Source organism: Equus caballus, chromosome 27 (genome assembly GCF_041296265.1).
Source record: "Equus caballus isolate H_3958 breed thoroughbred chromosome 27, TB-T2T, whole genome shotgun sequence".
In the NCBI taxonomy this organism is placed as follows: Eukaryota; Metazoa; Chordata; class Mammalia; order Perissodactyla; family Equidae; genus Equus; species Equus caballus.
The window spans coordinates 23,279,391-23,304,401 of record NC_091710.1 but is presented as its reverse complement, the minus strand read 5'-3'; the positions used below and the strand labels follow the sequence as shown (position 1 = coordinate 23,304,401).

The 25,011-nt window shown below is 35.3% G+C and overlaps 1 protein-coding gene across 42 annotated transcripts in view; it reads right to left on the bottom strand.

The window, feature by feature from the left end:
- LOC100057011 (disintegrin and metalloproteinase domain-containing protein 5) overlaps positions 1-25,011 on the bottom strand; it is a 161,490-nt gene that overhangs the window by 49,389 nt on the left and 87,090 nt on the right. For all 42 annotated transcript variants that reach the window (XR_011433215.1, XR_011433214.1, XR_002804402.2 and 39 more), the window contains 3 exons: positions 15,503-15,701; positions 3,279-3,369; positions 2,432-2,651 (listed from right to left, as the gene is read on the bottom strand). Coding sequence is in view for 21 of the 42 variants with exons in the window: in XM_070252946.1 (XP_070109047.1) it covers positions 2,432-2,651; positions 3,279-3,369; positions 15,503-15,701 (510 nt within the window). In the remaining 21 variants the exon portion in view is untranslated. The remainder of the gene's footprint in view (positions 1-2,431; positions 2,652-3,278; positions 3,370-15,502; positions 15,702-25,011) is intronic.

The following is a 25,011-nucleotide window of genomic DNA, read 5'->3' as shown; positions in this document are numbered from 1 at the left end:
ACCTTCTTCAAATGTTTCTCCATTTAAAAAATTAATATGTTACCCTTATAATTTACATTTATATTAATTGTATAATTTTAAAACTGAAAAATGCTATAAACACTAAAAGTACTGGAAAGAAACAAACAGAATTTATCTCTAGGGGGTAGTACTATGGAGGAATTTTTGCCTCTTTTTTTTTCTTCTCTGTATTTTAAAGTCATTTTTGATGTGTGCATATTATTTCATAATGGAAAAACTACATTTATTTTAATAAACCAAATAAAATTCAGCAAGAAAATATAAAAGAATAAGGAAGTTCTCTAGAAGTGATGTAAATTGATTCCTATGAAGTGTTAACCGAAAAAAAAGTGCAAAAGAGCACCTGTAGTAGACTATCTTTTGTGTAACAATGAAAGGGATATAAAAAATGTACGTCTGCTCCATTTGCAAAAAACGAGAGGTAAGATAATCAGAAAGTAATAACAATTAATTGTTCCTCAGTTGGGAGTAGGACAGAGTGATGAGAATCGGATAGAAAAGTTGCAGGGATGTGAATGGGGTAGAAAGATAGGAAAATGACAATTCTCTGAGTATAATTTTATACAGTCTTGAACTTTAAAATCATTTTATATTTTGCATCTCAAAAATTAAAACAAAATACAATTGATAAGGACAGGTAAGAATCTCAAAGCATACTGTTTTTCAAATGAATAATCTGACCACATTGTGGTGGAAAAAGTGAATTACCCCAAGTAACTCTTGAATAAAGTATTTTTACACATACATTCAGGATAAAAGCAAAAAGAACTAAAAATAAATGTTGAATCCCAATGAGTATGTTTTTCACAGTGGAATGAGTTAGCAATTCTGAAGCTACCTAATGTGTATTCTAGATGCATTCTACTATGGAACAATATATATATGCAAATTAGGAACAAAATGTGTCATTGTCAGAGAAAACAGTTATAAATATGAAAAGGTAGGAGGCTAGAATGAACGCTATATTGCAAATTCAATTTGAAAGTATAATTTTGACCACATGCTTTTCAATGTAGATATATAGATAAACACAGAAATATATATAAAATTTAAGAGTGAATATACATATATACACCAAAACACATGAATATGCATACATATACATGAATATATACATGAATATTATATAGATATATATTTCCTAGCTCTGTCTGCTGATGAGATTGGAAGCAGTGACACTCCAACAGCAAAAAGCACAATTTTCATCTTGATCTTGATTTCTAAATACCATTTCCCATTAAAATAAACCAGGGCTTCTTGGAGAATGGCTGATTCTAAGAACTGAAGCAAGAAACATATCAGATGAACCTAGAACATCTTGTGATTCCAGGAAGTAAGGAAGCATTCAAAGGAAAACAAATCCCACAATGATAAGAATATGTCAAAGAGACACAGGAGCCAGTTGAAAGAACTCCCAATCACCAAAGCTAGAACAGTTTGAACAATGAAATAAATAAAGCAGTAACGAATTATAGCCCAGACTATAACATAAATATCCATGAGTCCATACTGTTACAAATAAATGTGTGGATAAATAAATGGAGAAGCAAAGATAAACCTTCTGTGCAGAAGAACTGAAAATAATTTATGTAGATGCTGAGCCCTCAAGAAGGTGGAACATAATTTCCTACTCCTTAAATGTGGGCTATGCATAGTGACTTCTTTCAATTAGGTACAATATGGAAAGGGAACAAAAGAGTAACTTTACAGCGAGAAATATGACAAACATTGCCTCGGTCAGGTGATCAAGTTCAACATCATCAAGTATGTATACTTGAAAAGGCACTTTACCTCTGTGATCATCTTCCCAAGAACACATAAACTCAGACTAATCATAAGAGAAACATAAGACAACTCCTAATTGAGGGATATTCTACAGCATATGTGGCCAGTTCTCCTCAAAACATTCAAGGCCATCAAAAACAAGAAAATTATGAGAAACTGTCACTGTCAAGAGGAGCCTAAGGATACACAACTAATAAATCATAATATGGTATTCTGAGTAGTATCCTAGAAAAGGACATTAGGTAAAGGCTAAGGAAATCTGAATGAAGTATGAGATATAGTTAATAATAATGTATCAACACTGGTTCATTGATTACAACAAATGTACATACTATTGTTAGATGTTAATATTAGGGGAAACTGGGTGTGTCACTCAGGGGTGGGGATGAGCAAATGGGCAAGACAGAAATTTGAGGGTGATAGTATACTCTAAAACTGGATGTAATGATGCTTGTACAACTATAAATTAATCAAAAGCACTACCTTGTAAATTATCATGAGTAATTTTATGGTAAACAAACCCTTAATAAGGCTGTTTAAAAATGCATTGGTTGGTATATTGCCAAAATGAGTATAACCATAAAATTAATTTTTAAAGCACTTGAAATTTTGTAGTTCTAATTACCATCTCAGGACCACACACAGTGCCATCTTGTACAAATGTTTCATCTCTGTCTTCAGGTCTTTCAACTGTTGTGATCGTAGCTCTAGGTAGCCTCTCTTTGTTCCGAAATACAGACACACATGTTGCATCTCGTACATGTGCATAAATCACAGAGAAATTTACTTTTGTTATTAATCCTTTGTGTGGCCAGGCACAAACTAATTTTCCACACAGAAGATTACTAGAAGCACAAGGAAGAAAAGAAATTTATCTTATCATTTACTGAAGTAACACAGATTGCTGATTTAGCTAGTTAAAGAAGTGTTTTACTAATTTAAATCCAGGTTTCAACAATTTTCTTTCAGCAAAATTTTTTTGAGCACATTGACATGTATGATGTGCCTCTTTTTGGTTTCTAAGGCAATGTGGCAGGGGAAAAAATAATGATGTTTACAATCTGACAGTCCTGAAATGTCCTATATTAGCTTCTAGAATTTGAGCAAATGATCTCTGGTCTTCAATATTTTAATTTAAAAAATGGGATAAATAATTCTTACTACAAATGTTTGATGTATGTAAATATATGTTTATAATATATATTACAAATATACAGGATCTATATACTACATAACATGTCTAGCTCATCACAACAATAAATAGAGGCAATTTTTATGATCATTGTTGTAGTAACATTATAGGCACTGAACACATGTTTTTTGTAGGCAATGGGTAATACTGTTCAGCTCAGATCATGAAACAAAGAAAATCTCATATAAAATGCCATTTTAATGTGTACATAATATATCCGAGGATATCAGCAATATATGACCTACATTCCAAACAAAATTATGATTTTCTAAATACATACGGAAAATCACAAAAGTTTCGACCACAGTTGCCATATCTATCTCCTCTTGTATTTACTTCATCAAAACAATAAAACGGAGCACCTTTAGAGTCTAAAAGAAAAAAAAGTACATTATAATATATAATTCCAATTATCATTATAGAAATAATAGACTCATTCTGGAAATTATCATGTGATCCCTAGGGAATTATCTAGCATTAAATTACCTAACATTGAAAAGTTGCTAAGGGTAGATCTAGGATTTAAAAGCCCGCTCCTTATTTTAAGCCTGGTAGACTTTTTTCTGTATCAAATAGAAAATAGAGTAAACAGCAACATTATTCAAGTGGTCCTATGTTCTTAGAAAAATAAGCAGCCATGGCCTTCTCTATTTCCTCTAAATTTTTCACTCTTTGCCTTAGTTTCCTACTCACTGTGAAAATATTGTTTGCTCTTATTCCAAACAGAACAAGAGAAAAATAGTGTCTATAATGCAATACTGATAAGAGTGCTTGATTTAACTCTTCTTGTTCCATACTAGCATCTTTATTTCTGTTCTGTAGTATCCTAACAATTAATAGCTAAGAATTATTGAACTTTAAAATTAGGAAGGATGTTAATGTTCATCTACTTCAGCCCTTTTATGTATTTAGTTATGGCTCATTGAAAAATCATGAAATATTCAAAGGTATATTTGAGGGGAAGAAGAACTATTCCTTTGCCTTCTAGGTTCTCTTGGCTGGTCTAAGAATTAAATTGACATGGGATAGAATAGCAGGAGAAAATCAAACAAAATCTAACAACATGTGTGCATGGGAGAAATCCAGGAAAACTGAGTAACTTGCCAAAATGGTGGAAGCCACCACCGTAAACACCATCTTTAGTTAAAGGAAGATGTTGGGGCTAGTAGTTTGGGACTTCAAAGGGGAGAAAGGCAATTTACTTGGAGATGGAAAGGCACATATTTGGTAAACAAGTGTTTACTGGGCCATCTAGAAACAACGTGACCTAAGAGTTAACTTTGATAAAAACAGGCCTAGCAAGGTTCCTCCCAGTCTACCACACGTAGAGTAATCTATGGTGATAGCTCCTTCCTGGGACAGGCCTTCTACCTGAAATTCTTTTAAGCGGTTTAGGGGAAGGTCAAAGTTTCTTTCTGAGTCTTTTGTTCTTAAAAGTAATCAAGCCAAAGAGACATTTTTGAGATGAAAATTTCTGATCCCCCACAATATAATAGCTGCCTCATCACTTTGACTTGGTCATTTAGAGTTGGGTTGCGCTGACCATGTTAATCACATGTGATAAGAACTGGGATCTTTTGTTGTCACCACTATTAATTGACAAGGGAACTCTCTTCAGCAATTTCATAGATTTTCATAGTTGGGGAACATGATCTATACGTTTCACACTCTCTCTCCTGAAAGACACAACCCATAAATATACAGGGTCTTATAAAAACAGGTCAAAATAGATTTGTGAGCAGAATCCACCATTGTCAGCCATTCTTTTTTGAAAGGGCCTACTCTTAAACTCATCCAATAAGTAATTAGCTTCTGTTTTCTTTGCTCCAATCAAAATACTGCTTTGATTAAATCTAATTTAAACTTCCCAATTCCCCCAAATTCTGTACTGGGCCATGATTAGATTGTGTAAAATTTAAGGGGGTAGACGAACAAAAACTCAATAATCAAATAACATCTTAATGCAATATTTTTAAAAAGATCAAAATTAATTGGAGGGAAAATCCATGACAAACAAAATACCAACGTTTATATAGGGAAGGGTCGTTGTTTGCTGTATAACCCTGCTTTACTGCACATTGGGACCGCCATGTCCAATCAGTCTACAGCTCCCTTGAGTGGCCTTGGGAGCTGCTCAGTAATGTGCTCCAGTCACTTCACATGCACTAGAGGGAAAGTCCACAAAATAAATGCCTTTCCTCTAGAGTTTCTTGCAGCCATATAAGGAAACAAAGAAAACTAGAAACAAACCCTCAAAAACAGAAAAACAAAAACAAAGTACAGTTATTGACTTTTACTTGGCCCTACTAGCTAAAAAATGCATCCTCTTGATGCCACTACTTTCTCAAAACCTCTGCCAAGAGTATTTCCATAGCAGATCATTACCGTTCCTGATATAAACAGCCATTGACATTGTCTGTCCAAGAACATGCACCTGGGGTTCTGGGAACATCAGCGACTTCAGCACCACTGTAAGAATGTCAAGGTTCTGTCCTAAGATGTCGCAAACTTAACTTCCAATTGCTATCTTTGTGCTTTGGGGTTTCACTTCAATTCAAAGCCTGCAAAATGGAGGCAAGGATAGGAAAGCTGCTGCCACATATGCCTAAATCTCTTGGGCCCCAGGGTAATTAGATGAGAGAACCACAATGGACATAGTCCTGGAAAAAAACATTCTAGTCAGGCGTGGCTCAACCAGGACAACAGGTCTTTGAATCAGGAAAACAACACAAAAATACCTGCCATCCTGAGCCTCAAAAGTTGAACCAAAAAAGGCCCTGGGAAGGCTGCTGTTTTTTTCGGAGTGATGGGAGATCCTTGGAGCAGCCTTGGAGATAACATGGGTTATCTGTTATGCCATCTGTAGTGACTCTTTGTGTTAAAATTGGCCTTTCTACATCTAAAACACACCTGAGAGAATTTTGCTGAATAAATTCTCAATTTAATCCCAATTCTTAGCTTACCCCATTAACCAGTACAATTTCACCAAAGATGGTGTAGAATTACAATTGCAATCATGGGGAAATTTTGATATGTCAAAAGTAGTATATCAAAGAGCTCAGAACAGAAGAGAGGAAAACTGCCAAATATTCAAGGATAAGTCTTTATTATTGATATGCTAAGGCTTAAAAACAAAATTCTGACCCCCAAAATGCATCCCACAAAAATTCTGTGGCAAAATCCAAAGAAGAGGAACCACTCTTAAACTTGTCCTCCTCATGCCTGTAATATACTTTCTCCTGCATTGCCGTGACCACCTGTAGTCTTTTTGTTTTTTCCATTTGCCTCCTTAAATTCCTATAGAAACTACTTTTTTTTCTCCCCAAGGAAACTACCAAAATAATGATTCTATACCTGATTAATATTGTAATAAAGAGGACAACCAATGGAAATGAAATTTAAGTCGTCTAGACCTGAACTAAAGCCATAAAAAATATATTGCATTGAGAAAACTAAGTGTGAAAAAACTGCCTAAGTAGGAGAATCCAGCTTCTCCATCTTCCTACAAAGATCACTGATTGGACAGCTATCCATGAACCAAAACAGCTCTAGGAAACCACTTCAGTCCACTTAGGAAATTTTAGCAACACAGTGAAACAGAAAAAACTGGAAAAAATCATACAAGAAGAGAAAAAAGACAACTTCATTTTGCCAGCATGATCTCATCCCCCAAACCAGCATTGTTCAGTGCCAAGAAGGAACTTCCCAGCTAGAAAGAACTCTTCTTTTCAGGAAAGGAAGAGAAGAATGATTGACCAACTTCTCCAGTCTCTCAAGGCACTGCATAAAGGTCCTGCTTCAGTTTCACCCAATCCAGACTGGCAAAGCTGAGACATATTAAGCCAGCTAGGAACAAGGAAGAAAAGCAAAGGGTATTAATAACAGACACAGAACCGGAGCACTGCAGTTCACAGAGACTTGCTCGGAGATGAACTCAGCAGATTTTACCATTGATGAAAGCAAAGACCAGTACAGTGGCTGAGGACCCCATGCAGATCTCTACTAGCTTTCACCCCACAGCTATTCACATTCACTGACACTACTACCTGAATCCTTCCCCCAACTGGACCTCAGGAACCACACCAGTAGTAATCGAAGGTCTCTGTTGCTGTGCAAATATAAGAGACCCATGAACTGAGACAATCCCCACCCCCATCAGAGCACAGTAGCAATGCCTACAGTCAGCTAGAGCTTCTGTACCTGCATGAATTCATGTTACCAGCATAGAACCCCTAGCTGAACCCCACCACCAAGCCTGTGCTTGGGACTAGCCCCTCTAGCTGTGGACCTGCACACCACCAGCCTGACACCTATCATTGACCTCCACTGCAATGCACACACCTTGGTGGGGGAGAATATGCAGCCAAGAGTGAGTGCATCAACAGCTAGAGACTTCTGGGCCTGAATGAGGTCCTGTCTTCTGTCACTTGAAGCACCACTGCACCAAGCTGTACCTAGGTACAACAGCTGTGTACCTGCATGACTCCAGCTTGACCCCTGTCACTGAACTTCACTGCAGTGTGCACACCTGAGGAAGAGTGTGCAGTCACAGGGAAGCACACCAACAGCCAGGGTCTCTGAGTCCATAGTTGGTCCCAGGCCTTGCTACTTGACCTAGTCCCCATCACTACGAGTGTGTCTACAACTTGGCCTTGCAACTACATGGACACTTGCTGTTGGCTCCTGAAGACAGGGTATGCACACCACCAGCTCTGGCCACCACCACTGTCTGCCCTCAGTCCCTAGCTGCCAGACCTAGTGGGGATGCTTAGGACTCTATCAGCTTACAGACACTGCAGACCCCCATAGTGCTCACCAAGAACCACACAGTTGTCAATACCAGCAGCCTGAGCCTAAGAGACATCATACTGACCCCTAGACCTGGTGTAACCATGCACCCCTACACATGGTGCCCTGCTCTATTAGACCCATGGTCACAACAGTCAAGTATGCCCCCACCTGCAAGTGAAAGACTTCCCTTACCAAAGTCAGTCCACAAAGTCTAAAAGAGCTAACTGCTTCTTCAAATGCACAGACACCTACGCAAGTCTACAAGTATCATGAAAATCAGGGGAATAAGCTAGCACCAAAAGAACACATAGTTAAGTGGCCCCAAAGAAATGGAGATCCAGGAAATGTCTAGCAAGGAAGTCAAAATAATTGTTCTAAAGATATTTAGAGAGTTACAAGATAAAATAGATAAACAATTTAATGATATAGAGAAAACAATACAAGAACAAATTGAGAAGTTTAACAAATAGAAACATTATAAAAAAGCAGTTTTAGAGGTGAAGAATACAATGACCGAACGGAAGAATCCAATAGAGAGTGTCACCAACCGACTTGAACAAGCAAGAGAGAATAAATGAGCTAGAAGACAGATCAATTAAAATTACCCAATCAAAGGAGAAAAAGAAAAGAAAATGAATGAAGAAAGCCTACACGACTTGTGGGATGCAATCAAAGACATAATGAATACATTATTGGAGACTCACAAGGAAAAAAGAAGAAGAAAGCCTATTTAAAGAAATAATGGCTAATAACTTCCCAAACCTGGGAAGGGATTAAGATATCGAATTTCATGGAGCTTATAGATTACTTCAAAATTTCAACTAAAATGATGTTCTATAATAGACATAACAAAACTATCTAAAATAGACAACAAGACAATTACAAAAGCAGCAAGAGAAAAATTTCTCAGCACAGACTTGCAGGTGAGTAGAAAATGGGATGATATATTCAAAGCACTAAAAGAAAGAAAATGTCAACCAAGAATACTTTACTCAGAAAAGCTGTCCTTCAGAACTGAAAGTGAAATAAAAAATTTCCCTAATAAACAAAAGCTGAGGGAATTCATCACCACTAAACCTGCCTTACAAGAAATGTTAAAGGAGTTCTACAAGCTGAAATGAATGCTAATTAGTAACATGAAAATATGCAATGTACTGGTAAAGATAAGCCTATAGTTAAATTCAGAATACCTTAATACGATAATATGGTGATGTGTTAACTACTTAACTCTAGTATAAAGGTTAAAGGACAAAAGTATTAAAAGTAGCTATGGTTCCAACAATTTACTAATGGATATACCATATAAAAAGATGCAGTTCTCATTACAAGAAAAAACATTGTGTAACTATGTATGGTGACAGATGTTAACTAGACTTATTGTACTGATTATTTTGAAATATATACATTATGTTGTACACCTGATACTAATATAATATGTCAATTATACCTCAATTTAAAAAAATGATGTAGGGAGGAGAGAGTGATAACAGCATCATGGTGGAGTGAGCTCTTCCCTTAGACTCTCCCCCCAAGATACACCAAACAGGATATTCATAAACCAAGATATTCACACAACACAGAAAACATCTGAGAGGCCCACACAACAATACATCTGAAGGTGGAAGTGCTGGACTCCCTGGAGGAAGAGGAGGGAGGTGAAGGGATCTCCTCTCTCTCCTGAATGGCAGTGACCCAGGGTGCAGGACCATGCATGGCTCCAGGACAACCAATAAACCAAAGAAGAAATCAAAGGGGAAATTAAGAAATATCTTAAAACAAACAAAAATGGAAACATAACACACAAACACCTATAGGATGCTGCAAAAGCAATTCTAAGAGGAAATTTTATAGCAATAAATGCCTACATTAAGAAAAAGGAAATATCTCAAGAACCTCATTTTACACCACAAGGAACTAGAAAAACAACAAACAAAGCCCAATGTTAGCAGAATAAAGTAAATAACAAAGATCAAAGTGGAAATAAATGAAATAGAGACAAGAAAACGGATAGAAAATAACAATGAAATTCAGAGCTATTTTTTTAAAAGATAAAGAATATTGACAAAACTTTAGACTAATTCAGAAAAAAAGAGGACTCAAATAAAATCAGAATTTAAAAAGGAGACAGTATAACTGATACTACAGAAATACAAAGGATCATGAGAGACTACTATGAATAATTGTACAAACTGGATAACCTAGAAGAAATGGATAAAATCCAAAAACACATATGGAACTATCAAGAATGAATGATGAAGAAATAGAAAATGTGAACAGACCAATAACAAATAAGAAGATTGCATCAGTAATCAAGAATGTCTCAACACAGGAAAGCCCAGGACCACATGGTTTCACTGGGGAATTCTACCAAACTTTTAAAGAATTAATGCAAATCCTTCCCAAACTCTTCCCAAAAGACTGAAGAGGCGAACACACTCCTAAACTCAGTTTATAAGGCCAGCATTATCCTGATACCAAAGCCAGAAAAACAATACTATAAGAAAAGAAAATTACAGATCAATAACCCCAAGAAGTACAGATGCTAAATCTCTCAAAATAATATTGGCAAACCAAGGTTAAAAACACATTAAAATGGTAATTAACCATGATCAAGTGGTATTGACTTATCCCTGGGATGCAAGGATGGTTCGATATATGCAACTCAATAAATATAATACACCACATTAATAGAACAAAAGATAAAAATGATACAATTATCTCAATAGATGCAGAAGAGGCATTTGATAATACTACATCCTTTCATGATAATAACACTCAACAAATTGAATATAGAAGGAACATACCTCAACGCAATAAAGGCCATATATGACAAATTCACAGCCAATGTCATATTCAATGGTGAAAGGTTGAAAGCTTTTCCTCTAAGATCAGGAAAAAGACAATGAGGCCTACGCTCACCACTCCTATTCAACACAGTACTGGAAATCCTAGCTAGAGCAATTAGGCAAGACAAAGAAACAAAAGCCTTCCAAAACAGAAAGGAAGAAATAAAATTACCTTTGTTTTCAGGTGATAGGATTTTATATGTAGAAAATCCTAAGACTCCATCAAAAAATTCTTATAATTAATAATTGAATTTAGTAAACTTGCAGGATACAAAATCAACATACAGTAGACAAGTTGTATTTCTACCCACTAATAACGAAACATTTGAAAAAGAAATTAATTAACCCCATTTACAATAGTATCAAAACATAAAATGTGTAGGAATAAATTTAACCACGGAGGTGAAATATCTGTACACTGAAAACAAGACTTTGATAAAAGAAATGAGGAAGACACAAACAAATGGGAGGATATCCAATATTCAAGTATTATAACAATTACATTGTTAAAATGGCCATATTCCCTAAAACCAACTATAGATTCAATGAAATTCCTATAAAAAATTCAATGGAATTTTTTACAGAAATAGAAAAAACAATCCCTTAAATTTTGTGGAGTCACAAAAGACCCCAAGTAGTCAAAGCAATCCTAAGAAAGAAGAACAAAGCCAGAGGCTTCACATTTACTGATTTCAAATTATACTACAGAGCTAGAGTGATCAAAACAGTATACTATTGGCATAAAAACAGACACTTGGACCAATGGAACAGAATCAAGAGTTCAGAAATAAACTCCATATATAAGTCCACTCATATTTGACAAGGGATCCAGGAAACTCAATATGGAGAGTAGAGTCTTTTCAATACATGGTGCCGGGAAAACTGGATAACCATAAGCAAAGGAATGAAATTGGACCCCTATCTTACACCACTGACAACAATGAACTCAAATTGGATTAAAGACTTAAACATAAGACCTGAAAAAATAACACTCCTAGAAGGAAATAGGGGGAAAAGTCTTTGACATCAGTCTGGCAGTAATTTCCTGGATATGACATTAAAAGCACAAGCAACAAAAACAAAAATAAATAAGTGGGACTACATCAAACTAAAAAGCTGCTGCACAGCAAATAAGCAATCAACAAAATGAAAAGGCAATCTACAGACAGGTAGAAAATATTTGCAAATCATATAGCTGATAAGGAATTCATATCCAAATTACATAAAGAACTCTTACAACTTAAAAGCAAACAAGTATAAACAAATAACTGGATCAGAATATGCGCAAAAGACCTGAATATATATCTTCCAAAGAAGACATATGAATGAATGGCCAATAGGTACATGAAAAGGTGCCAAACATCACCTATCATCAGGAAATGCAAATCAAAACCACATCTGATAGATTTGCCTTATCAAAAAGACAAAAGATAACAAGTGTTGGCAAGGATGCGGAGAAAAGGAAACATTTATACACTGTTGGTGGAAATGTAAATTGGTGCAATCACTATGGAAAATAGTATGGAGGTTTCTCAAAATCTTAAAAATAGAACCCCGATATGATCCATCAATCCTACTTCTAGGTATATATCCAAAAGAATTAAAAATTTAGATGTAAATGCACAAAATATGATGTTAAAAGAGTAAAACACTAATTGCTAATGGGCTTCAGAGTAAGGAAATAATGCAATAAAGCTTTAAAAACTTTTGGTTGGATTATTTTAAAAAATCTTAAAGGGAGAGAGTTTCCATACATCAAATGATTTGGGTTTTGTTTGTTTTTCCACAAATTTTTTATTGTGTTAAAATACACATAACATAGTTTACCATCTTAACCATTTTTAAGTGTAGAGTTCAGTGGCTTTAAATACATTCATATCATTGTGCAACTATCACTACCATTCATCCCCATAACTCTTTTCATGTTGTAAGACTGAAACTCTATACCTATTAAAAAATAACTCTCTATTTCTCCTTCCTCCAAGCCACTGGCAACGACCATTCTACTTTTTGTGTCTATGATTTTGACAATGCTAGGTATCTCATATCAGTGGAATCATACAGTGTTTATCATTTTATAACTGCTTTATTTCACTTAGCATAATGTCCTCCAGGTTTATCTACGTTTAGCATATGGCAAAATTGCCATCCTTTTTAACTCTGAATAATATTCCATTGTTTGTACATACCACATTTTGCTTTGTCCATTCATTCATTGATGGACACCTGGGTTGCTTTCAAGTTTTAGCTATTGTGAATAATGCTGCTGTGAACATGGGTGTACAGATATCTCTCCCTGACAGTGCTCTCAATTCTTTTGTGGATATACTCAGAAGTAGACTTGTCGGGTCATATGGTAATTCTATTTTCAGTTGTCTGAGAAACCTCATACCATCTTCCACAGTGGCTGTACTATTTTACATTCCCACCAACAGAACACAAAGGTTCAAATTTCTCCACATTCTCACCAACACCTGTTGTTTTCTGTTTTTTTCGATAGTAGCCATTCTAATGGGTATGAAGTGGTATCTTATTGTAGTGTAGATTTGCATTTCCCTATTGATTAGTGATGTTGAGCTTCTTTTTACATGCTTATTAACCAGTTGTATATCTTCTTTGGAGAAATGTCTCTTAAAGTCCTTTGCACATTTTTTGAATTGGGCTGTTTGTTTCTTGTTGTTGAATTTTAGGAGTTTTCTATATATTCTGATATTAATTTCTTATCAGCTATGTGACTTGCAAATATTTTCTTCCAACAAACAGGCAGAAAGCAATTAATAAGATGGCATTAGTAAGTCCTTATATTTGGGGTGAGAAAATTCTTTGTTGTAGGGATTGTTCTGTGAATTGTAGGTTGTTTAGCAGCATCCCTCACTTCTACCCTCTAGAAGCCAGTATCAATCCCACCCTACTCCTGAAAATCCAAAATGTCTGCAAGCATTGTGTCTAGTAGGCAAAGGGCATGAATGCTGCCAAATATGCTACAACGCACAGCACAAGCCCCTCTCCTCCACCTCTCACAACAAAAAACTGTCTGGCCTAAAATATCAATAATGCTAAGGCTGAGAATCCATAATGTAACTGTTGGGTTTGTAATCACATCACTTCAGGTGCCACACAACTCAATTTGGTGACAAATTCCCTTAATAATGTGACTTTACAACGAATGAGACTTTCTATCTTCTAGAGGACACACATCACCATAAATTAAATAACACAAAAACTTTATCATCATTTATATCATGCCTAGAATAGGAAGTATCTACATGTACAGAAATAACACTGAAGAGCATGTTGTAAGGACTAGATTTTTACAAAAAGAAAATTTTGTAATGAGCTTAGAAAAAGGAAGTACATTTCTAATTAAAGTGTCTTTATTGACCTAATAGAAAAAACAACAGACTTACTACTGAAAATCAAGGTCCTTTATCAGAGATCTATAGATCTCTCTGCTTTAAATGATATTGCTTCATGAATAATGTCTTTCAATATTACAACCGCATAAGCATATTTTAGCCAGAAATCAATAATTTGGTGACATGTGATGACGTGTATTAGGTCTGTGGAATAAGATTTTTATTGGCTGTTGCCTATAAATCATATATGGTTTTTATCTTAGAAAGCTAATGCCTACTTCAGAATTATATCAAACCCTACTCAAGACCATTCTAGTTAATTAGTGTTTATAGATGACCCAGTCAAAGAATTACAATTAACTTGGAATGAAATACAATGATGATTTTGGGCAAATTTTCAACAGCTTCTTTTTTCCCCCAAGCTCTGCAGGAGGCTTACATAATGGGATTATTTTCCAAAAATAAGTACAAAAGCTGATTGACATACCCAGACTTATCATGTCCTAGATGCATTAACACAAGTGATCACTAGGATTGGACAGACAGTACTTCAAAATTAAGATGCTTTAGATGTTATACTTGCCTCTAAGAAGAAATGTGTACTATTTTGGGAGAAAACAGTTATACACCTGTCATTCTCACAGAGGGCTTTAAAATCACTTGAAATCCCTGCTAATACTAAAAGAACAGTAAATAAGTTAAATAACCTGGGGAACACCTGGCTGACATCCCACTACCCGGCTCTAAATTTATCTGGCTAGCACTGAGATTTATTTTCCTGGTTTTACTTGGGAAAATATTGAATCATAGATGTGGGGTACTTTTATGCTTCTCCTAATTTTACTGGTCATTTGTTTCTATTTCACCTATGTTTTAAATACTGCTTTAATGCAGCCATTGCCTTGCCAGATGGTGCAACTATTTCATCTCCTCCTTAAATGCCTGGCATTCATATTGACCTAGACAATACTTGAGTTCTCGCCTATGACCTGGCTAAAGAAGGCCTAAACAGAGGACTGAGAAAGAAAACTTTCACTCTCTCAAAGAACATGAACTGCATAAGTGCAGTAAATTTTATATTTCAATGAAGCTAATGCTCCACACATTTATAGGAAGCTATCAAACTGGACTAGATAGGTCATAAGCTGAAGCCCCCACTCACCAGCAAGCCTCTTTGAACAGATTCACTCTTGAAATCCAACAAATCAGTGATAGCCCTGCTTTGTTCTAGCAAAAACTCTTGTTTCATTTAAGTCTAAACTAAAGTCCACTATCACAAATTCTATATAATCTTCCAGGAAGCTGTATTTCCACTTGAGGTTTCTTCTTTGTGCAAAGGAGAATTCCATATAAATTCAGAATCAAGAATTTGATTTCCTTTAAAATCAATATGCACTATGCAAGACTTCACTCATTAACAACTTACATTTATACTTTTGTTCTATAGAATTGGATAACACAGCTTGGAATAATCAGAATTTAGGAACTAAGAAGAAAATTATGTTAATTACCTCTTCCGATTAAATCTGTACATTGTGCGTTAAACATCCGACATCGTCCTTCATAACAGTAGGCCTGACCTGAGTCACAAGATTGTCCATTGCGTGCAAAAGTGTCAGGCCCACAGTGTGGGGTAATCCCATTGCAATATTCAATGAAATCACAATCTGCATCAAATGATTTCCTACAAGGTATATTAGCTGGTTTTATCTAGCAGGGGAAAAGAATATAAGAAAATATCACCTATCAATGATACTCAAATTTTCTTTCTCTTCAGGCTTTAAATTTCCATTCATTTTTTCCCAAGTTGCTAAGAAGAATGAGGAAATTAAGTCTTCTTGAGAACTACTTAACCATTGCATACAAATTTAGGTGACTGAATTTATTGTGTATAAAGGAGTGGGTAATACTTATGAGAGACGTGAGAAACTCAAAGATAAATAAACTACCATAATTATAAAAAAGAATGTAAGAGCTAAAGAATTAATATAAAAATTACTTTACACCCACTATAGCTATGCTTACATGGGCAGCCTCTCGTTTCTCCTTATGCCATCCTTAAAGAAGAAATCAGCAACAATTTACAAAACAATAAATACACATCAGAATCATTTAGAAAACAGTTGGTAGTATTTAAAAGAAGATAACTGAAGGACAGATAGGAGAAGGTTTATTTCGCATACAACATTGCAAACAACTATAAAAAGAAAAACAAAATAAACTTCCCCAAGTATATATCTCTGATTTCTCAGCACTTATTCTTTAGATGATAGCTTCCAGGCTTTTTAACTTCTGTAGCCCCAAGTCCTCATGGCTATCATCACTATCCTATGCAAACTACATCAAATTTATTCTAGCTTTCAAAGCCCTAGGGGCCCACCTTTCACACTCACCCACCCCCTAAATGGGTTTTCTGTATACTTGTTCTCACTTTGTCAATAAGTATTTGCTACCTGTAGTAAATTTGACACAAATTCTCCAAGTGATAGGTGAGAAGACAAAACATAATACTTGTATCACCCAAGCTTAAGCAGTTAACATTCAAATCAAAACCAATGATCAAAATTATTTCAAAAGGAAAATACATTTAAGTATAACGAGAAAGTACTAATACTTTCTTCAGAATATGCTTCCTTTTACAAATGTGTATAAATGGCAATCTTTATTATAATTTCTTTTGTTATTGACTTTATTTTTTACATTAGTTTAAGGATCACAGAAAATATGAGGGTGGAGTACAGAGATTTCCCATATAACCCCTGCCCCACACATGCAAAGCCTCCCCCATTATCAACATCTCCCACTAGAGAGGTACATTTGTTACAACTGATAAAGTTACATTGATACATCATAATCACTTCAAGTCCATAGCTTACATTAAAGTTTACTCGTGGTGGTGTATGGGCTTAGACAAACATATAATGACACGTATCTATTGTTATGGTATTACAAACAGTATTTTCGCTGCCCTAAAAGTCCTTCATGATCTGCCTATTCACCTCCCTGTCGGTCCCTGGCAACCACTGATCTTTACCATCTCCATAGTTTTGCCTTTTCCAGAATGTCATTTAGTTGGAATCATACAGTATGTAACATTTTCAGATTGGTTTCTTTCACTCATCTTCTTTTTCAATACTTAAAAGTACCAAGTTCCTCAAGTGCTCTTTGAACCAAGTTTTATCATCCTAGTTACTCCTCCATTGAGGGGTGTTCATTTTTCTTTCCTCAGCTCTTTAATTCCCAAATGGCCCTAAAACTTTAAAATCGTTGACTCCTTGCTCCTTGAGTGTTTTCTCCTAACATGCTTTGATTTTGTTTTTTTTCTTAGTTTTCAATTTATTTTTATTCTTGACAAGACTGTGAGTTTGTGTATGTTATGTGTAATTCATGGTCAGGGCTGTGTCCCTTTACAAAACTGAACCAGGGATGGTGCGTTCATTTACTGCCTCTGACTACCACACCAGCCCTGACTGCAAAGTAAAGAAAGTACTGTGTATATCAGAACATAGTTACAGTTAACAAGAATAATTAAGACTATACTATGTCTGATAGTGTAAAAGAAGAGGAGAGTAACATCAGCAAGATGGCAGAGTAGGAGACTCCAGGCTGAACACCAAAACAGAAACACCTATTTGAACAACTACCATGGATGAGAATACCTTTACTGGAGCCTAGGAATCCAAATGAAAGGTTCCCGTCCTCTAATGGAGAAATAAATCTAAGAGTAGCTGCACTGAAGAGGGTGAGAAGCACAGTTTCACTTTACCCACATCACCCCTCCCCAAAGGTGGCACAGCTCAATGCCAACAGGAATGATTTCTTCAACAGGGGAAAATGAAAGTGATATGAGAGCCTGGTTGCCCCAATCCTGTAAGACCCAGCCCAAGAAGCCCACTTTCGTCTCACCCCACCCAGAACATTGAGAGGATTGGTACAGTTGAATAGTGTGGGAACACCTAGGAGTAGGGAAAATGGATGGGAGCGCACAGAAACCAGTGTATGGATCACAACAACCAGCCACATATATTGACTGGCTCACAGACTCCAAGAGCCCCATCAAAGAACTAATAGGACACCTCACATGAAGACACCCACAACTAGCCAAGGAACACCCCCAGCACTCCACACACACACCCTGTAGCTGGCACATCACAATCACCAGCAGATGTTGCATGTGAGCCTCCAATAACAGTGTGAACAATCCTGCAAACAACACATGGATATCAGCAGTTGGCTTGACTCTGTTGAACTGGGAGAAAGTGCACAATCTTGAACACTTCAGGGCACTGCCTTAGGGAAAATAAATGGGGGGCTCTTCACACTTCGACTGGCTTTGTGGTATTGAGAGAAGGCATGCTACGCTAAGCTGCATCCGAATGAGAGAATAAGAGGAATGGAGTGAGCATACCCACAGAAGAGTTCTGAGAGACCCCAAAACTCTAGCTCAGCTGACTGGTGACTGGCTTCTTTCTCTCCCTAAGTGAGTGAATAAACACTGGAGAATATGGCTACTTCTTCAAATGTGAAGGCAGAAATGCAAAGCTTTAGTTAACATAAAGAATCAAGGAAATGTGACACTACTAAAGGAAGAAAATAAAGCTTCTAAGGGAGACCCCAAAGACATGGAATTGTACAAACTGCCTGACAAAAAATGAAAAATAATCATCTTAAGTGCAGTGAGAGCACAGATAGACAAAGAAAATCAAGAAAGCAATACAATAAGAAGTTTAACAAAGAGAAAAACAATTGAAAAAGGAACCAAACAGAAGTTCTGGATTTGAAGAATACAATGGCTGAACTGAAAATTTCCACATGAAGAGCTTCAAGAGCATAGTTGATCAAGCAGAACAAACGGGTAATTCAAAGACAATCACTTGAAATTATCCAATCAAAGGAACAAAAAAGAAAAAGGAAAAAGAAACCCTATGGTACTTATCGGACAACATCAAAAGAAATACTTATATGCATTATGGGAGTACCAGAAGGAGTAGAGACAGAGAAAAGGGCAGAAAGCTTATTTAAAGAAACAATGACATAAAATTTCACAAATCTGGGGAGGGAAATATACATAAAGCCAAAAGAACACTGAACAGATTGAACATAGGGAGGTCTTCAAAAGAGATGTTACAAATAAATTATCACAAGTCAATGATGAAGAGAATTTTGAAGGCAGTAAGAGAAAAATGACTTGTTACATATAAGGGAACCCACATAAGACCATAAGCGGATTACTCAGCAGAAACCTTGCAGGCCAGGAAAGAGTGGGATGATACTTTCAAAGTGCTGAAAGAACAAAAGAAACTTTCAACCAAGAATACTATAGCCACTAAGCTGTCCTTCAGAAATGAAGAAGAGATAAGACTTTCCCAGAAAACCAAAAGCTGAAACAGTTCATTACCACTAGTCTCATCTTACAAAAAATGCTAAAGAGAGTTCTTCAAGTAGAAATGAAAAGATGCTAATTAGCAACGTGAAAACATATGAAAGTATAAGAATCACTATAAAGGCAAGTATATAGTCAAATTCAGAATACTCCAATACTGTAATATGGTGGTATGTAAATAACTTTTAACACTAGTATAAATAAGTTAAAAGACAAAAGTATAAAGAAAATAATTATACCTGCAAGAATGCATTCATGGATACACAATATAAAAAGATGTTAAAATATGACATTAATAACATAAAATGTGGAGGGAGAAAAGTAAATGTGCAGAGGTTTTGTATGAGATCAAAATTAAGTTTTCAGCTTAAAATCAACTGTTAAAACAAAAAATTCTTTTTGTGTAAGCCTTGTGGTAATCACAAAGACAATACCTGTAGTCAATACAAAAATATAAAGGGAAACCAAAGTGTATCAGCCCCCCAAAAAGACATAAAATCACAAAGACAATGAGAAAGCAAAAAGGGGACAAAAGAATAGCAAAACAAATATAAAGCAATGAATAATATGGCAATAGCAAATCCTTATTAATAATTACTTTGAAAGTAAATGAATTATACTCAACAATCAAAAGACATAGAGTAGCTGGATAAATAAAAAAACAATATTCAATTATACACTACCTACAAGAGACTCACTTAAGCCATCAGGACACAGACAGACTGAAAATGAAGGGATGGAAAAAAATAATCCATGCGAATCGCAATCAGTGAGCAGGGAGGGCTACATATATATCAGATAAAATAGACTTTAAGTCAAAAACTGTCACAAGAGACAAAGAAGGTTATTTTATAATGATAAAGAGGTAAACTCAAGAGGATATAACAATTATAAATATATATGTACCCAACACCAGCATACCTAAATATACAATGCAAATATTAACAGAAACGAAGAGAGAAATAGTCACCCAAACAGTAATAGTATGTGACATCATTACCCCACTTTCAATATGGACCAGATCATCTATTCAGAAAAATCCATAAGAAAGCAGTGGATTTGAACAACACTAGACCTAACAGACCTAACAAACATATACAGAAGGTTCCATCCAACAGCAGTAGAATACCATTCTCCTCAAGTGCACATGGAACATTTTCCAGGATAGGTCATAGGTTAGGCCAAAAATCAAGTCTTAACAAATTTAAGAATGAGATCGTATCAAGCATCTTTTCTAACCACAATGATATAAAACTAGAAATAGCAGAACGAAAACTTGAAAATCCACAAATATGTAGAAACTAAACAAGATATTCTTGAGCAAACAATGTGTTAAAGTAGAAATCAAAAGGTATCAAAAACATCTTGAGACAAATACAAAATGGAAATACAACATTTCAAAAGTTAAGGGATGCAACAAAAGTGGTTCTGAAAGGAACATTCATAGTGACAAACACCTTAGATTAAAAAGAAGAAAGATCTCAAACCACCTATTCAAGGAACTAGAAAAAGAACAAACTAAGCTCAAAGTTGGCAGAAGGATGGAAATAAGTTTAGTGTAGAAACAAGTAAAATAGAAATGAGAAAAACAATAGAAAACATCAACAAAACTAAGAGGTGAGTTTTTTTCTTGTTTTCTGTGTTTTGGGTTTTTAAATTGAGTTCATAATAGTTTACATCAACGTGACATTTCAGTTATACATTATTTCTTGACTGTCACCACATAAGTGTTCCCCTTAACCCCCTATCCCCCCCAACCCCATTCCCCTAGTAGCCACTGAACTCTTTTCTTTGTCCAGGTACTTGTTTATATTCCACATATGAGTGAAATCATCTTGTGTTTCTCTTTCTCAGATGGGCTTACTTTGCTTAGCATAATTCTCTCTAGGTCCTTCCATGTTATTGCAAATGGGATGAATTTGTCTTCTTTTCTGGCTGTGTAGTATTCCATTGTATATATATGCCACATCTTCTTTATCCGATCATCAGTTGATGGGCACTCGGATTGCTTCCACGTCTTGGCTATTGTAAATAGTGCTGCAAGGAACATAGGGGTGCACATTTTACTTTGGATTGTTGATTTCAAATTGTTTGGGTAGATACCCAGTAGTGGGATAGCTGGGTCATTGTAGTTCTATTTTTAGTTTCTTGAGGAAATCTCCATGCTGTTTTCCATAGTGGTTGCACCAGTTTGCATTCCCACCAGCAGTATGTGAGGGTTCTCTTCTCTCCACACCCTCTCCAAGGTTTGTTATTTGTAGTCTTAGTGATTATAGCCATTTTAACAGATAAGGTGGTATCTTAGTGTAGTTTTGATTTGCATTTCCCTGGTGATTAGTGATGTTGAACATCTTTTCACGTGTTTATTGGCCATCTGTATATCTTGTTTGGGAAAATGTCTGTTCATCTCCTCTGCCCACTTTTTGATCAGGTTGTTTGCTTTCTTATTGTTCAGCTGAGTGAGTTTCTTATATATTATGGAGATTAATCCCTTGTCAGATATATGATTTGCAAATATTTTCTCCCACTTGGTGGGTTGTCTCTTTGTTTTGATTTTAGTTTCTTTTGCATTGCAGAAACTCTTTAGTCTGATGAATTCCCACTTGTTTATTTTTTCTTTTGTTTCCCTTGTCTTAGAGGTCATGATATTTGAAAAGATCCCTTTTAGTTCGATGTCCAACAGTGTACTACCAATATTTTCTTCCAGAAGTTTTATAGTTTCAGGACGTATCTTCAAGTCTTTGATTCATTTGGAGTTTATTTTTGCATATGGCGTGAGATAGTGGTCTACCATCTTTCTTTTGCATGCGGCTGTCCAGTTTTCCCAACACTGTTTATTGAAGAGACTATCTTTTCTCCATTGTATGTTCTTGGCAGCTTTCTCGAAGATTGGCTGTCTGTAGATGTGTGCTTTTATTTCTGGGCTTTCAGTTCTGTTCCATTGATCGGTGTGCCTATTTTTGTACCAGTACCATGCTGTTTTGATCACTATGGCTTTGTAGTACATTCTGAAGTCAGGGATTGTGATATCTCCAGCTTTGTTCCTTTTTCTCAGGATTGCCTTAGCAATTTGGGGTCTTTGTCCTGTATGAATTTTAGTATGCTTTGCTCTATTTCTGTGAAGAGTGTCATTGGGATTCTGATAGGGATTGAACTGAATGTGTGGATTCCTTTGGGTGGTATGGACATTTTAACTATGTTTATTCTTCCAATCCATGAGCAAGGAGTCTCTTTCCATCTCTTTAAGTCATTATCAATTTCTCTCAGTAATGTCTTATAGTTTTCATTGTATAAGTCCTTCAGCTCCTTGGTTAAATTTATTCCTAGGTACTTTATTCTTTTTGCTGTGAATGCAAACGGAATTATTTTCTTGAAATCTAAGAGCTGTTTTTTTAAAAAAGATTTTTTTTTTTTAAATGGACAAACCTTTAGCTAGGCTAACTAAGAAAAAAGAGAAAAAACTCACACAAATTATAAACAAAAGAGATGATATCACAACAGATATCATAGAAATATGAAAGATCATAAGAGACTACAATTATACACCAACAAATTGTATAACCTATAAGAAATGGATAAATACCTTAAAACGACCTAACAAGATTGAATCATAAAGAAATAGAAAACCTGAGCATACAATAATGAGTAACGAGATTGATTCAGTTATCAAAAATCTGCCAACAAAGAAAAGCCCAGGATCAGATGGCTTCACAGATGAATTCTACCAAACTTTAAAGGAATAATTAATGCCAATCCTTTTCAATCTCCTCCCAAAAATTTCCAAGGAAGGAACACTTCCAAACTCATTTTACAAGGCCAGAATTACCCTGATACCAAAGTCAAACAAAGACACCACAAGAAAAGAAAACAAAAAGCCAATGTAGTTTTGACCTGGTGAACATAGATGAAAAAATCTGCTACAAAATACTAGCAAACCAAATTTAACTGCACATTAAAAGGATAATACATCATGATCAAGTGGAATTTATTTCTATGAATCAAGGATGGTTGAACATATGTAAATCAATAAATGTGATACACCAGATTAACAAAATAAAGGATAAAAATAATATGATCATGTCAATAGCATACTTATGACTATGATTTATTATAGTCATGTGGAGAAAGCATTTAACAAAATTCAACATATCTTCATGATAAAAACTATCAACAACTTAAGTATAGAAGAAATGTATTTCAACATAATAAAGGCCATATATGACAAGCCCAAAGCTACCAAGACAAGGGTACCCTCTCTCACCATTCTTACCACCTGGAAAATACTGGAAGTCCTAGCCAGGGCAATTAGGCAAGAAAAAGAAATCAAAGACATCCAAATTGGAAAGGAAGAAGTCAAATTGTCTCTGTTTGCAAATGATATTGTCCTATATAAAGAAAACCCTAAAGACTCCACCAAAAAACTGTTAAAATAATAAATCAATAATGTTGCAAGGTACAAAATCAACATAAAAAAATCAGCTATGTTTCTTTACACTAAAAATGAATGATCTGCAGAAGAAATTATGAAGAATCCCATTTACAATAGCATCAAACAGAATAAAATTCTTAGGAATAAATTTAATGAAGGAGGAATAAAATATATACACTGAAAACTACAAAACATTGATGAAACAAATTTATGAGGACACAAATAAGTGGAACGATAAACTTTGCTGATTTTGATTTGTATCCTTTTGCTGTAATAAATCATAGTCATGAGTATGCTACATGTTGAGTCCTGTAAGTCCTTCTACTGATTAATTAAACCTGGGGAAAGTACTGTAGACCTCTGAAAAAGGGAAGAATTGCCATCTTAACAATATCGAGTCTTCCAATCGTTCACATGGACTATTTCACCATTTACGTACATTTTTCATTTTTCTAAACAATGTCTTAAGTGTATGTTTTGTATTTATTTTATTGTGCATTCCCAGTATTTTTTGATGGCATTGTGAATGGAATTGTTTTCCTAATTTCATTTTCAGCTTATTCTCTGCTATCGTATAGAGATACAATTAATTTTTGTATAGTGATTGCATATCCTTTGATAAACTCATTTATTTGTTTTAAAAGGTATTTTTGGTAGATGTCTTAGGATTATATACATGCAGGATCATGTTGTCTGCAAATAGAATTCTACTTCTTCCCTTCCAAATTAGATGCCTTTTATTTCTTTTTATTACCTTACTGGACTCTCTAGAGTCTCCAGTACAATGTGTAATAGAAGTGACGAGAGCCTACATCATTGCTTTTTTCTGATTTTAGGTGGAAATCACTCAAGCTTTTGTCATCAGTATGACGTTAGCTGTACGTTTTTCATAGATGCTCTGTATCAGGTTGGGCAACTTCTTTCTTATTTCTGATTTTTCGATAATTTCATAATGAGTGGGTAATACATTTCACTACATCATTTTTCTGCATCTTATGAGATGATCATGTGTTTTCCATTATTTGATTAATATGGTGTGTTACATTAATTAAACCAACCTTGCATTCCTGAGATAAATTCTGCTTGGTCATGGTGGATAATCCTCTTCCACTTTCCAATTAGAAAAATCCTAAATTTTTCTGGATTTTGTTTGTAATTTTTAAAGGATTTTTGCATCCATATTCATGAAGAATATTGATCTATAGTTT